Raw genomic sequence first — 15125 nt, forward strand, 5'->3', positions numbered from 1 at the left:
AAGGGTAGACCAACATACGGATTGTTTTCACTCCTTTCCTTGAGTCTCGCTGGGTGCCACTTCAGCAAAGTAGCGAAGGCAATAGATCCCTCCACAAGCATGATGCGCAGGAGCCACAGAAAGTCCCGTAACGGATGTTTGGAGTGCAAAAAGAGGCATAGTCGGTTGCCCCTGTGTTGTCTCGAATTCTGTGGCATCATGGCTGACTCTAGTCGGAATCACAGTCAAAGTAGGACCTGTTTCAGGTGTCTGGTTGTCCCAGCAGACAGCTAACTTAATAGTGCGACGAATCTCGCCCACACTGCATCAACTGCACCACAGTCGAAAGGAGGTGTCGGTACTCAACCCCGTGGACGCCTACTGAGAGATCGCCTTCAGATCGCTCTGCCAGTCCACAGATTGTGTCTACGGTGTATGCTCCCACGCCGACTCATCCAACAGAAGCTTATCCGAGCCTGCATCCCTTCGCTTCGGCGGAAAATCCGCATTCGACAGTCGATATGGTTCACATGGAACTTTTGCACCATTATATGGCTAACACTTCTAGTATCCACCCGATGGACACTTGCATGAAGGGCATCATCATGAATATCGCCCTCCGGGAGCCATACGTGATGCACTCGGTTCTCGCGCTCTCGGCCCACCACCTAAGCGCCATCCGTCACGATCGACAAGCCTTCTATCACAATCTAGCTATCCAACTTCAAACGGACGCGCTCTCTCTCTTTAACAGCATCGACGTTAGCCTGTTCGGTGATTCTGTCGAGAAGCGCATCCCCGTCTTCATATTTTCGTGCTTGCTTGGATTCCACGCCCTCTGCGACACCCTATCCCATCGAGATCCCGATCCCGACTCTGCCATTGCCCGGTTCCTGGGATATCTAGCCCTGCACCGCGGCATGCACACCGTCATGCACGGCTATTGGGACCAGTTGCGACAGAGCGAGCTCAAAGTCATCTTCGACGAGGTTGTACCACAGTGGTTCCGGGGGGTAAGCCAGGGACAGGAGTGCGACGGCATCCGCGAGAGACTTGCATCTGCGGGCTTAGACAACGAAGAGCTGAAAGCGGCTCAGAACGCCGTCGACCTCGTGCAATGGGTCCTCGATGCCAAACCAGGGCCTGAGAGTCGAGGATATGTCCTTTGCTCTTGGGCGGCAATGCTTGACAGGCCGTTTGTTCGGATGCTGGAGGCTCGTCGGCCCGAGGCTCTGGCGGTTCTTTCATACTTCTTCCTCGCCATGCATCACTGCCGCGGGGAATGGATGTTTGGACGGGCAGGCCAGCACTTCCTGACCTTGCTTGCCGAGCATTTTCGCGGCGGGAAGTGGTATGCCTGGGTCGAGACCCCGTACCAGATGCTGCAGGAATCGTTGCGCCAGGAGGCGCTGAATGGGCAGTCTCACGGTCCAACCAGCCACTCGGAGACGACGCGCTGATGTGGCACATGTCACATGGTCTCAATCCCGGAAAGTTGGCTACATTTTAGCTCCAGTCCCTCGCGGCAGCTAAAAAGGCAGTTCCCGCTCCATCGCCACAATCAGAGCGGATCGTGCATCATCCCGTCCCGATGGCTCGGGACTTTACTGTCGAGCGGCCCGGGGAGTCGGATGCGCCCCGCATCGCCGAGATCCACCTCGCCGCGATGGGCTCGAATCCGCTGCTACATGTGCAGTTCCCCACCCCGGAAAGCCTCAAGTCCCTCCAACAATTCTTGAGCACGCATACGGCGGAGGAGCTCCGCGATTCCACCAGCGGCGTGCTGGTTGCACGAGAGGTGGAGTCGGGCGTGGTCGTTGCCTTTGCCAAGTGGGATTCGCCATCGCACCCGGGAAACACCAAGTTGGAGAGCGGCGATTTGAGGAATCTAGAGGGGTGCCGACGCGAATACCTCGATCGCTATGCGTCGCTTGCCGAGGAGGCCAAGGCGACATGCTTCGGAGATGGGCCCTGCTATCGTATGTGCTATCCCACTTGTCTCTCACACTCTCTACATACCTATGTTGGATAGAAGGCTCGGAAAACCGGAGGGCAAATATCGGGCTGACCGCCGGCGAGCCGACCTTGTTGTCCACGCACGGTCCGATAATTCCGCCTTCAAGGGCTCGAGGCTAACGTCGATCGGCTCAGGTTTGAACTTCGTCTGCACGGACCCGGTATATCAAGGCCAGGGTGCCGGCTCGCTGCTTACCAAAACGATCCTCAAGATGGCTGCGGCGGATGGCTTGCCGGTTTACCTGGAAAGCACCGAGTGGGCATTCAGCATGTATGAGCGGTGTGGCTTTCACGGTCTCCATTCGTTTCAGATGGACATACCTCCCACGCCTACCTGCCAGAGTACGGTTTACTTGGAGTTGTGCATGGTTTGCTACCCTCCGTCTTCCCCGAGCGGATTGTTGAGCAAGATAGGCTCACGTACGTGGCGGTTCTGGAAGTGGTAGTCCGAGCCAGCATTCGTGTCATGTCGCGAAAGAAGACATCCACAAGCATCCATACTGGTTCTCCTGCGTCTTCAGTATTGTGCACCTAGATGGCAATCAGAGAACTGAATATGTGCGAAGTTGAGGCCAGCAGGAATCCATCCACACAGCTCCCGCGCCCACACACCGTGAAATTTCTTTATCTTCCAACATACCACTCGCTGGCCAGTCAGGTAGATGGTCAGTCAGCCTCTTCAACTACATCCTTTCCCGTCACACTCACCGGTTGGTATAGGTAGCCTCTTTGATTTGAAGGAAGTCTCAGCAAGTCCAAGTCTGGGAAGGAGCAGTGCATCCCTTTGCGGCCAACATGCCCGCAAGTACCCCTCCATTCAGTCTGTTAGTGCAGCCAGAAAATTATCTATGTAAAGTTATCCTCTCAACTACCTGCTTTTAACAGCTCGTTCTGTAGAAGTACATTAGTGGTAGCAGGGCGGAGCCAGCCGTTGCTCTGTTTCTCCCGATTCGAACGGAAAGGCAGGTTCACCGTACATCAGGTGAGTCAGCCTCATCATAGCTGATGGTGCAGCCGAGGATGCAGAGGGGATTTGAACTGGCTGATGATAGGACGATCTTTCTTTGTACTCCGTACCTCTCCCCGCTTCCGCGTGCCGCCCTTTGTCTTGGCTTGCTGAGCCTTTTGGCAGATGCAGATTGGCGACGTCAGACAGGATTTCTTGGATAATTGCAGCCAGCTCACAGGCTGGTGGTGATATGTGTGTGTGTGTGTGTGCGCATGTGTGAGTGCTTTGCTTGTGCAACCCCCGCGCTCTGGCGTATATCGGTGTAACAGTGTGCTGCAGGGCAACGGCAGCCCCGGAACATCCTCCGCATTTGCTTGGGCTGCATAACTGTGTGGGGGAAGGGATGGTGGGTGGTGATTCATTTTGAGTTTTTGGAATTTCATGGGGCTCGATCGATCACCAACCCCAACAATCTGGGGTAGAGTTGGCGGGGTGAGGGCGGGCTGAGATACACGCCGTAGCTCACCTTTCCACCATTTAGATGTGGCAGTCCTCAATCCTCTGTTAAGAGGGGTAGTCGAGAGGATGAATTTAATGTACATTATTTTGCCTTCAATAACAGATGCGACATCCCATTTTCGTCGTGTCGAAGCCGTGCAGACTTGCACCTGCCCTGATCTTGAGCGGCAGCTGGATGTCGGTCTACAGTGGTGTAGGTATCGGAACGTGACACTTCTCATACCTTGGAAGTGGGAAACAGTCGTGTGTCTCTTGCAGTCACCTCCATATGCCCGCCCATTCTGATCCTCCCCACCATCCCATGGCCCATATACCGGATGGAGGCCGCCAGGCGACGTCATCACAAGATTATCCGTATGCGAGACTGCCCGGCAGCAGGCTAGGTAATTGTACATAAGCAACCCGGAACACGACAGAGAAGCGGTCAAGTGTCAGTCCGGGTGAGGTAGACACGACAGAGCCTGGCTGTGCTGTACGGAGTAATGATGCCGTCTACCCGATTGCTTGCTTACCTTTGAACAAAAGAGCGACGATAAATTCCCGGAGCAACAGACACCAAGCTAGCATCCATCGTTTCATCGTTCGCTCGTCTCATGGCTATTTCTTCCGAACATGCAGGGCACTCCTGGCGTGCTCTGGGGAGTTGTCGATACCCCAATAATTCTTAACATCAACAAACTTGAAGGCACTGCATTTGGAATCGACCAACGAGGGGACAAGGAATAGACCTCCAGTGTAGGAGTACAGATCAATTTTAACTGGATGGACCCTTGGTTGGCACCTCTGACTCGGCAAAGGGAGTCATTACGTGACAAGTATTCTTGCACGAGTGGGAACGGCTGCAAAGGGCCTGTCGCTGCGTTTCTATTTGGTAATCGGGCCCAGTCTGAACATGGTGGGCCAGGTTGCGGACCGTTGCAATAGTTTTGCCGAAGACTTCGTGAGACTTTGGGCGATAATCGGGAACAAACACTTGGCGCTGGAGTTCGGTCTGAGTTTTTGGTGCGTCCCAATATGAGGGCTGTTAACCGCAGTGGCTCCGACAGGCAATGTGCAAGTCCCTGCATGGTAGCGCGCACTCTGCAACGTTATCTGATTCTTTTGCCATTAGGAATTTCGACGTGAAATCGAAGTTACGATAAGCATCTCAAACCGACGCCTTATCGTCGTGCATGTGTCTCTGCATGCGGTTTGCGGCTTCATCTGCACCACCACGAAGCGAAGTGAGAAGAGAGGAAAACGGCAGGTCTTACCACAGTACGGAGTACGTCGCGCCCGTTGGTCAGAATTCAATTTCGACGCGATTTGACTGTTAGAGATCAAGTTGGCAAGAAGCTGACGACGGTGATGGATATAATGTGGGCTACCGAGTAGCAGTCTCACTCACTTATTGTCTAGTTTCAAGCTTCTATAACAACTTTTCGCTTTAGAGGTGCCTTCCATTCTTCGTCTGATAAATTGGCAAGACGAGAGAGACTGACATCACTGAATTATCCAGCAGCTTTCCCCATATTGGAGCTGGTGGCATACTTTGCCGGTTCGGCCGGACCAGGGCTCCCATTATCTTTTTTTGAATTGTGATCCTTCCCGAACCCGTCACTTGAACCAAATATCGTTCCCTGCGACGACTTCTCCACCATCTAACACAAAGACTATGGGGATCAGAATGAACTGAACAACTGTGAAACACGCAACCCTCTTTCTAAAGCTCAATCTTTCTTGGCCCTGATCAGCGTACCGAGAGAGTAAAGCAAGGGCTCCTGCATGATTCCTCCGAGCCTCGACACCGACACGTCAAATCGCCGCGTGCCTTGCTGCCGCCGCAAATGACGCAGATAAGCCTGGCTTATCTGGTGCTAGTTTCCATCATCACATAGATCCGGACCTGCCATCGTCTGGGTCCGCATTCCAATCTACGAGCCTGCATGACACTGCTGCCACCGCCGCTGCTGCTGCTCTCACCTGTCGCTCACCCTCCTCGCATCTGCCCGCGCGGAAACCCGGCTGTGTCCCCCTTTTTATCTCCGGGTACACAAGCTGCTATCGCCCAACGACGGGGCTCACCTCTGACGGTATAACTGGGGTTCCAAGAGGCCAGAGATACGCGACGATAAGGAACGACCAGTTATACACAACACACGGCGCTGAAAGTGTGCCCGGAGCGAGGATCCGCGTGGGAGTCGTGCGGATTGTGAGAGGGGCGAGTCTGGGGAAACGGTCCTGCGCCGCGCCGGGAGCATCAACCTTAGCTTATCTACGAACCACGAACCTGTTCTTATCACACCCAGGTCCCAGTCGCCGATACCGTCCTCGCTGCCGGAGCGATTGCTAGTTATCTTTGGGGAACTGACAAATCCGGATTCTGGAACAAGATCCCGGGGGGTAGTCCTGTCTGATCGATCCGGGCCGCATCGAAGCACACCCACCAATTCCGCGGGGCTGCCAACGTTATCGGCCGGAAACTTCCCGATCCAACGAACGAGGCAGCCGCTCATTGGGAGAGAGAGGCGTTGTCTGTGTGCTCGTGCCTGTCGGCAGCGAGCCTCCGCGGCACCGCTTGTCTGAGTTGAGACGAGGAGGCCCCTTCGCCAGGTTACATCCTCTGCGATATTGCCGAACTGCAGCTGCCCTCTGGTTGTGAATCTGGGAATCCCCTTCTGAGCGCTTACCGGGCCTTTACCTACGCCATGTCCGCCCCATGCGCCGTCCCTCGGACGGCTCCCATAGCCATCGCGCCAAAACCGCCGCGCTTTCCACCGAGCCGCCAGAACAGCATACATCTCGATTCCTTCCGCAGCGGCTTCGATTCGCCCGACTCGGACTCGGTAAGCGGCTTCTCAGCACCCCCTTGCGAGGCTTGCCTGAACCGGCGGAGCGATTGTGTCATGGGCGACGACGAGGAAAGCTGTGTTGCGTGCCTGGTTGCCGGAACGGAGTGTTCGCTGGCCGAAAGCCCCCTGCCACGGAAGCGCAAGCTGAACGGTGACCTGGACGGCGGCAGCGCTAGCAAGAGAAGGTGAGAGCCGCCCTCATATTCTCCGAAAACCCCACGCTTTGTCTCGTGTGCCCCCCTGTTTCGTTCCCCCCAATCATGCCCCCGTGCCCTACCGGTACCTGTTACGCACACCCCGAGGTCTCGGGGGACACACGACACAGATCTTGTCTAATACCTGATTGGCCAATGTAGTTCCCCTGGGCGATCTGATATCAGAAGACGGCGCCATCAGCATCAGAGTCTGTCGTGCACCACGGCCAGCAGCTCCCTCGTCGAGGAGATGGCCAACTTTGGCGGCCCGACGCTGCTGAAACGCACCCTCGGCCTCCAAGCAGACAGGTACAGTCAGTATATTGGGCCAACCACCGACTTTGAGCCATCCCTCATCAACCTTTCCCCATTTGACCCGCACGACGAGAGCCTGCTGGCGCGGGGCACTTTGAGGAGGGTGAGCGACAATGACACGTTCCTGCTGTTGCCCGACCACAGCACGCCGGGCTATGAGCACATACTCAGTGACGTCGATGAGATCGAGAACCTTGTGGCGCCCCATGGCCGCAAGCTGATAGACTTGTACTTTCGGGTCGTGCACCCGGCCTTCCCCATCCTCCAAAAGAGCGTGTTCCTCGAGAAGTACGAACGCTCGCACCGCGAGTTCTCGCCCCCGGTTCTTGCTGCCGTCTACATCTTGGCCATCAACTGGTGGGAGCAGTCGGAGGAACTGGCAAGCCACCCGCGGCCCAATGTCCGAGAGCTCGAGAGGCTGGTGCGGACCACGCTGGCCGATGCCATGTACCGACCCAAGCTGTCAACACTACAGGCCGGCCTCATCCTGTCGCAACGACCTGAGGGAGACCAGTGGGCACCCACTGCGCAGCTCGTAGCCATCGGACAGGAGCTTGGTCTGCATTTAGATTGCAGCCACTGGAAGATTCCGCCCTGGGAGCGCGGCCTACGGAAGCGCCTAGCCTGGGCTTTGTATATGCAGGTGGGTTCCCTTTTTCCCGGAACCCTTCTGTGTGCATACTGATGATCCATTGTCTAGGACAAATGGGGTGCTCTCGTCCACGGCCGGCCGTCACACATCTTCGCTTCCAACTGGGCTGTGCAACCCCTGAATTCGAATGATTTCCCAGACGTGGAATGGGATGAGAATGATGCCGAGGGGAGGATAGAGATTGAACGCGGTCGCGTGCTGTTTGGGCAGATGGTGCAACTGTCGCAGATCCTCGCCGAGATCCTCGAAACCTTCTACACCCTGCAGGCTTCACAGGCCGCCGCCAACGCGGGCGCGCAAGCCACGCAGCTTATACTCTCCCTTGCCAAGCCGATCCAACTCAAGCTCAAGGAGTGGTACTCGGGCCTCCCTGCCGTCGTCCGCATGGACTCGAGCTTTCAGAGCGGCCTCAACCAGTCCAACCGCCCCTCCAGCATAGGCTTCCTCCACCTAGCCTATTTCGCCACGGAAATTACCCTCCACCGGCGCATCATACGCTCAATGGACGCGTCCGGCGCGGCAGCTGCTTCCTCTTCCCCTTCCCCAGCCGGCGCCAACGCCAATACTGGTGGGGTCGACCCCTACATTCAACACATTTGTCGCAGCGCCGCCAAAGCCCGCCTCATCTCGGCCATGGACTTTGTCAACCGCCTCACCCCTTCGCATCTGCGCTCCTTTTGGTACTTCGCCTCCAAAACTAACTTTGCCCTCATCGGGACGTTTGGCTCCCTCCTGTGGGCGACGTCGCCGGGTAGGGAGGAAGCCGAGTGGTATCGCCGCCGTCTGGGCGAGTACCGCTGGACGCTGTCGGTGAGCTCCAAGCCGGGCGAGGGCAAGGGCCTGACCGAGTTTGCCATGGGCATGTTGGACATCTCGACGGGTCTGCTCAAGAAGCTGCCCGAGAAGCCGCTCCTGAGTCGGAGCGGCAGCGCGGTGGATATCGATGCCGCGAGGAGGCAGAGCCTGCTCGCGCTGGGAGGAACGGGGGCGTCTGGCGTTGCTGGCGGGAGTAGTAGTAGTGGGAATCTGATGGGGATGGGCGGGTTTGGCGTCGGCGGGAGCGGGAGTATGAGTGGGTTGGAGAGCTATAGTGGCGGGCACTCTGCGGAAGCGAGTGGCGTGCAGAGTCCCGGGAGCGAGGAAAGCGAGTGCTCGGAGGAGGGAGTGTATGGGAATTTTTCTGCAACGGCGGGGATGGCTGGGTTGGCGGACTAGGTGTGCTGGGTCTGATTCGTGGTCATCGCTGTGTGATAGCTTGGTTATGCTCACTTGGATTGAGTGGCCAGTCGATGGGGGTGTTGGGAGAGTTCGGTCGGGATGAGGTCACCGCGGCAGCACCGAGGTTATGAGCTGAGCGGTGTTTTCGACAAGGGTGCTTGCAACCTCTCTTGCGAAAACAAACGGCTTTCTGTTGCCATCGCAGGCGGGAGAGAATAGGGCGGAAAAGGGGTGCTTACGCGCCGTGGCGTGCCGAGCACGCGATCTCCTACTCAGTAACTCTACCAGTAGCGGGCTGCCGCGCTGAGGTCGGGCCGGATGGCGTCATCCCGATCAGGGCTGATCTCACCTTCATTTCCCAACCCACGTTTGGGGAGGCAGAAAAAAGATGGAAGCACGCGTCAGTGGTCTCAGCTGCCTAAGTAGCTACCTCGAGGGGACATTGAAAAGTCCGAGTGGCTGGCAGGGGGGCTGATGTGGTATTTGGCCTCGGTCAAACAAGGCTCTGTCTGGCAGACTTGGCTCGCCCGTTGGATGTGGTTGTCGCGCTGGAGTTGGGTATTATGATGCACCGATGGATGGATGAAAAATGAGTTGATGCGATATGTCTTTCTTTTCTATTTTTGCACTTCGGTTACGGGCGACTGGGGCTCGATACCCGCCAGCTTTATAGACGGTTTCTGGGTGTCTTTTCCCCTTAGAGAGGGGCCGGTTGATTTGTCTTTTTCATCAGCCAGTTGGAGTGTTTTTTAGATGGATATTGGAATTGGGTTCAGATTGCTATGCTGGATGATATATATAGACTGGTTTTACTCCTCTTGCCTTGCAAGATCGAGGTTGTTTGAACTGCGATGTCACTGCAATTGCTTACCAACAAGTTATCCTGGTCAAATTGACAAGCTCAGTCTACGATGCGAAACGTATATTGCCATGAAGGCTAACCAATGCCCGTCTGGATCCTTCATCGTACCATTCCATCATCAAATCCCAAAATCTGTACCATGTAATGGCTATCCAACCCTACCCATCTTGACCTTGCTTCCATATCTCAAGTTCCTAGGCAACGCCAACATTTTGCACAGTTACCTCCCAGCCCACCTGGCATTGCCCGGTAGTTCGGCCGCCATCCTCGTGTTAGGCAGCTCCGTCGCATTCTCCCAAGCTCCCGGCATCTCTTGAGGCGGCGGTTGTGGTGGGATGTTGCCGTAGTAGTAGTATCCATTACCTCCTCCAGGCGGTTTGGGGAGCTGGTCCCCGAGCGGGTAGTGTTCGGCGCCCGCTGGCGGTGGGGAGCCATGGTGGTCGTAGTACTGCTGTGGTTGTTGCTGGTGATGATGGTCGAGTGGTGGGGATAGTGGTTGACCCTGTTGTTGCTGCTTCCTCTTGCGTCGCCAGAAGAGCAGAGCGGCGAGGAGGGCACCGAGGACCACGAGGGGGACTACCACGCCGATCGCGGCTTTGGCGCCTGTTGGGAAGTCTGTGTTGCCCGGTGTGGAGCTATTGGAGGAGGAGGGGTCTAAGGAAGCGCTGGTCGTAGAGGTGCTAAGTGTCTTTGGGGAGTCGTTCGAGGCAGAGGTTGCTGTGGTAGACGGGGTTTTGCGGTCGGTGGACTGGTGGACCATGCGCACGCCATAAGCATTGATGCCGCCGGGCCAGGTGACGGGTTCCGTGACGGTCGACGTGCGACCATCGACCGACTTGGTTACGGTGACCACTGTCCCCGTCGATTGCGGGGCGATCCAAGTGCAGAAGAGCGTCTCCCAGACTTCGCTGAGCGACAACGGGTCGGGCACGCATGACAAAGAGATGTCACCGTAGGTCGGGCAGCAGGTGACGGTGGTGATGGTCGACACGCCCGTCGTGTCGTGGCATGCTGTCCAGTAGCCGGACGGGCAGGCGATGCCGGGGGAGTAGAAGAAAGCAGAGTTCGAGGTGGAGAATCCGGCCGGGAGGCAGGAGGGTTCGTTATCGATGACATAGAGGGGCGGGCTTCGCGGGCTATACAGGGCGCCACAGTCCGAGCTAGGTCGGGTGAAGGTCGTTGTAAGGGGAACGGAGGGAAAGGAGGTGATGACGAGGGCTGTTTTGCCGGTTTTGGACACCGCGGTGGTTGTTAAGGCTGACATTGTGAATCAGGGAGTGTCAATCAAATCTCACTTCTTGAGACCAACCCACCAGGGAGGTAAAACATCAGCCGACAATGCGGTCCGCAAGCGTCATTTGCGCGACGGTTCATCCCGCGCAAGCAAGCCGGGCATGGACGACGTCGCGGGACCAGAGCATGTTCAAGAAGAGGCCCGCCGCTGCGGCCGGGGAACCCGAGATCCCCTGTCGCATCTTGCGACTGCAAGCCGCACGCGCGGATGCAACCCTGGCTCGGCTGCGTGGGAAAACCCAGCTGTTCAGATTGCAGGGTTTGGTGCTCCGCCAGAAGGATCGACGCTACTCACCGGCGCAGTGTCGCACCGCAGGAAACCAGGAAGCGAGCAACGCAAACCACGGAATGGGGAGACAGTCCGAGGAACTCCATGTCTCACATACACCTGGGTCAGGAAGGCAGCTGACTTCAAAGGAGTGGCCAGGAGCTCTCGAAACCAATATGACTCTCAAACTTGCGCAGACGTGCTGATTTGAGCGGGAAAATCGCATCCAAATACACCGAACGCCGGTTAACGTACACTCCGGATATTGGCGGATCAATTGCGTTCCCCAGAGCCGCCCATGCCGCGGCGCTCTCGCTCCAGCATGGCGTCGAACTCTTTCTGCGCCTGTTCCTTCGCGACCGCCTTCTCCCGCTCGTCCGGCGAATATGTGTACTGCTCTGTCCTTGACCGGGTTTGCGAATCGCCGTTTTGCTGATCTCCCTGGTTCCATGCTGTACCCTCCTCCGACTTCGCGCGCTGCCTGATTCTGTCCCACGCAGAACCGGGCGGCGGCGGGGAAGAGGCAGACGCGCGCTGAGGCTGCTGCCATTGCGAGGGTGCCACGGGCGAAGCATCGTCAAAGAGGAACGACTCGTCGTCCTGCAGACCGCCCTGAGGCTCCTGAGGCTCCTGAGATGTTTGTTTCCAGGTCGGTTGCTGTTCCGCTGGTTGTTGCTGCAGGTTCCCCAGCTGCTGCTGCCATTGTTCCCCACTCTCGTTGGGTGGCTGGGTAGCAACCGGGTGCTGGTGCTCCTGATTTCGGTGGGGGTTCTGGCGCAATAACTTGAGCCGATCGTCGCGCAGCATGCCCACCAGGGAGGTGGCGTTGGCATATGACACCACGACGGGCTTCACGAGGATCTGACAGATGAGTCCATAAGCACCGAAGCGCAGGACGTGCCAAAAGCGCACGGCTGAGACCCCCCTGAGAAACGGTCTGGACGCGGACGGGAAGTACGACGGGTTGAAGGAAGCCGGCTTCGGGGTGTAGAAGGGGAAGCGGAAGGTCGGGCGGCCGCGGTTGAAGAAATAGGCGGTGGTGAGGAGCACGGCCGGGGGCGCCCAGGCGGCCCTCGAACAGAACTTGGAGCGGTAGTACGCGATGGCATCGGCTTCTTCCGGAGTCGGCAGGCGGTTTGCGTGGCCAGCTATCTCAAGGATCATCTGAGCGACCATCATCTTGTGCCATGTTGTCGTGTAGCCGAACAACGGCGCGAAGGGCGGCACCTGCGGGAGATCTTCAAACGGCCCGCTGAGCAGCTTCAGCGTCTGCTCGACCTGATTGCGACTAAAGCCCAACAGATGGCCCGTTCTGCTGAACCTGCCGAGAGAGGCAAGATCGGTTGGGCGGTCGCCCTGGGCCGATGAGTCGGGGAACGGCTCGGCTCCGCCCGGCCACGACATGTTAGGCGGTAGCTATTCGACAACTGCTTCCTCGTGATTTGCTTGTTGAAGTTCGTTATCGGCGTGGCCGCGCTTCGGGGTGTTGTACGGATAGACTGAGGGGCTTTGGATGACGGAGTAAGGTGGGGAGCTTGGACACAGAAGCTCGAAGGTTTGGTGCTTGGCGCCTGTCACTTAATGGAGAACTGAGACCAGGGCACTTGGCAAAAGACCCTGGCTTTGCTTACGGTGAAAGGGTTAGGGTTCCGTTCGTCTATTGCGCTCCTGCTGCCCGTCATTTGTGGGCGCCATAGGCCTGGCAATCCGTCCCTCAACCTGCGCGACTCGGCCACTTCCAACCTGAACCCACGACAACTTACAGCTTCACAGCGCTCCCCGATACGAAGCCACAGGTCGCAGGTTATTGTTCGCTTTTCGGCACATGCCGTTGCGGTCATTATGTCGACACAACAGCAGGCCATGATCGTGGACACCGTCCTCGCGCTGAGGAGGACGCTCAAGCGCAAAGCCTACGGTCAGAGCGCCCCGTTGCGCATTCCGCCGCCTTGCTGCTGGTCGTCTTCTAATCGCCATGTCTGTCGCAGATTCCGACTCGGACTCGTCAATCGACCAAACAACAAACCGCGGCAATAAGCTCAAGAAGCGAGCGCGATTCGTCCACCAAGGCCGCTTGACGTCCTCGATGGGCCCAGCGGCATACAAGGAGGTCCGTGTCAGGCGAGTTGACCACAGACTGCCGCAACCTGACTGACGAGACATAGATCGCAGACCACGCTGGATATCAACGAGCAATTATAAACCGCAATGTGCCCCTGATTGACGAAGACGGCTACGACATTGACAGCGGCGACGACGAGGAGCAAGTCCAGGAGGCCATTGCCGCGGCTATGGACGAGAACCCTTACTCGTCTATCAGGCTTGAAGGTGAGGGATTCTCTGGCAGTTTTGCACGCTGGGACTGGCTAGCACATTCGGGGCTGACTTCAACTAGAGATACTGGCTCCGTTGACCGCCGTCACCGACCTACCGTCGCATCCGACCCTCTCGCGACCCTTCATCTCAAACACTCTGACCGAATTGATAGAACAAGGGCGCAACCTGATGCAAAAGGAAAACAAGGCACTGTGGAAAGCTAAGCCGCTGCTCACCCAGCTGGTGGGCGATAACGCTTGGGCACCCTGCGGGCTCATGACTGCACCCGACGATCGCGATGCCTTGTTGTTTAGCGACACGGTGAGCTTCTTCAAGCGTCCGGCTCGACCCGTGCCCGTGGGAATTCCGGCCCCGGTCGGAGCAAATGGGGGCCCTAGATCTCCTCTGAATACCCCCCCCGAGTCAGCGCAACGAGGCACTATACCGGATGGGTTACGAGCACAGGCAGCAACACAATTAGCCAACGCCGCAGAGGGCAATGCACAATCGACCGAGGAGGCCCCAGACGGGGAAATACTACCGGACGCCCACATTAACAGCAATGGGGAGCGGGAGGCTGATGGTGGTGCTGGACTGAACCTAGCTGAAGGTGGTGGACAAGTCAACGGCAATCTGACCAACGACAGGGATAAGATAGACGGTTCAGTCTCCGCAGATGGCACCTCAAGCAAAACGGATACTAGCGCAGCGGAAGACATGGAGATGACCGAGGCGTCAGGCGAAAATGCCAGCACAGTACCTGACCGACCACCAGCGCCACACCCGGTGCTTGCGCCACCAGCCGTGCACGCCGCATCTCCCATGGCTGAAACGCTTGACGAGCACTTCATCCACCCGCTCTTCCGGCTCCCGGCAGCAGCGCATCCGGACCGCGACCTGGGCCTGCCCGAGCAAGAGGCCGAGGAGGTACGGCGGCTGCTGCTGCTGTATGTGCAAAAGCAGGAAGAGATCTGCCGGGGCGCCCACCGGCTCTACGAAGGGCTGCTCAAAGCGGACCGGCTCCGCAAGACGGTGTGGCGCTGGGCCAAGTCGGAGGCGCATTGCGGGCCGAACCGGGACATGTCGGACGGCGAGGACTGGTACGACAAGGAGGAGTGGGGGCTGACGGAGGACCTGAAGAAGGGGGAGGACGAGCCGGAGGAGGACACAACACTGCCGCAGAAGAAGACGCGGAATCGCAAGTGAGGACGGCTTCGGGGGAGTGTTCGGAGTTACGAGAGGGTTCGGTTTTGCTGTTCATCTGCGAGGTTCGGAGGTAACGTTAATTGTACCCTTGTACGTTTCAATTATGATACCAACAACAGACGAGGCCTTGATCAATCATTGTCTTGCTGATTCCTGAATGCGAAAAGCCCCCAGCACGTACTGTGGACTCTCAGTATACGCGCCATCAAATTGTCGTGTCCAACAGGTAGGCCCTCATCGATTGCAGCTAACAGGAAAGTTGAGTCAACCTCACAACATTGCCAGCTGGGACGGCCGTTCCAGACGCCCTCGGTGGAACATCAATGCCGAGCTCCGACCTTTTTCCAGGTCATTCAAGCTTTGAGCCAAACACCAACCTGAGCTCTCGGGTAAGCCCGATCCGCAGAGTGGGCCCACAAGGTTCTCATCGTGGGTCCACAGCGCGGGCCACAGCCAATTGCTGCCTCAGGGCACCGAGCGTGAAATGGCACAACTTCGCGATGACTC

General features: G+C 57.3%; 6 protein-coding genes across 6 annotated transcripts; 3 read left to right on the forward strand and 3 right to left on the reverse strand.

Moving 5' to 3' along the window:
- Positions 1-99: 99 nt before the first annotated feature.
- Positions 100-2393, forward strand: N657DRAFT_548492 (uncharacterized protein; the record flags this gene model as incomplete). The annotated part of the gene is made up of 5 exons (XM_062787875.1): positions 100-160; positions 225-229; positions 282-1407; positions 1521-1958; positions 2131-2393. Coding segments are annotated over 5 exons (1893 nt in total), but the record flags the coding sequence as incomplete, so codon positions are not given.
- A 323-nt stretch (positions 2394-2716) lies between these two features.
- N657DRAFT_199395 (uncharacterized protein) lies at positions 2717-3948 on the reverse strand. The gene has a single exon (XM_062786187.1). The coding sequence runs from the start codon at positions 3856-3858 to the stop codon at positions 2992-2994; it is 867 nt and encodes a 288-aa protein (XP_062650996.1). The 5' UTR covers positions 3859-3948; the 3' UTR covers positions 2717-2991.
- On the reverse strand, positions 3910-4869 carry N657DRAFT_641182 (uncharacterized protein). The gene is made up of 2 exons (XM_062792097.1): positions 4838-4869; positions 3910-4727 (listed from the first exon to the last, which is right to left on the reverse strand). The coding sequence occupies exon 2, from the start codon at positions 4528-4530 to the stop codon at positions 4039-4041; it is 492 nt and encodes a 163-aa protein (XP_062650997.1). The 5' UTR covers positions 4531-4727; positions 4838-4869; the 3' UTR covers positions 3910-4038.
- Positions 4870-6150: 1281 nt separating this feature from the next.
- On the forward strand, positions 6151-8670 carry N657DRAFT_677882 (uncharacterized protein; the record flags this gene model as incomplete). Its single annotated transcript, XM_062796023.1, has 3 exons — positions 6151-6479; positions 6678-7446; positions 7504-8670. 3 exons carry the CDS (start codon positions 6151-6153, stop codon positions 8668-8670), a joined length of 2265 nt encoding a protein of 754 aa, XP_062650998.1.
- A 1085-nt stretch (positions 8671-9755) lies between these two features.
- On the reverse strand, positions 9756-12500 carry N657DRAFT_653516 (uncharacterized protein; the record flags this gene model as incomplete). The annotated part of the gene is made up of 3 exons (XM_062794412.1): positions 9756-10792; position 11352; positions 11457-12500. 3 exons carry the CDS (start codon positions 12498-12500, stop codon positions 9756-9758), a joined length of 2082 nt encoding a protein of 693 aa, XP_062650999.1.
- A 438-nt stretch (positions 12501-12938) lies between these two features.
- On the forward strand, positions 12939-14618 carry N657DRAFT_567103 (uncharacterized protein; the record flags this gene model as incomplete). The annotated part of the gene is made up of 4 exons (XM_062788480.1): positions 12939-13014; positions 13085-13206; positions 13262-13424; positions 13492-14618. The coding sequence occupies 4 exons, from the start codon at positions 12939-12941 to the stop codon at positions 14616-14618; spliced, it is 1488 nt and encodes a 495-aa protein (XP_062651000.1).
- Positions 14619-15125: the final 507 nt, after the last annotated feature.

The sequence above is a fragment of the Parathielavia appendiculata genome (assembly GCF_033297405.1).
Source record: "Parathielavia appendiculata strain CBS 731.68 unplaced genomic scaffold N657scaffold_2, whole genome shotgun sequence".
Lineage (NCBI taxonomy): Eukaryota > Fungi > Ascomycota > Sordariomycetes > Sordariales > Chaetomiaceae > Parathielavia > Parathielavia appendiculata.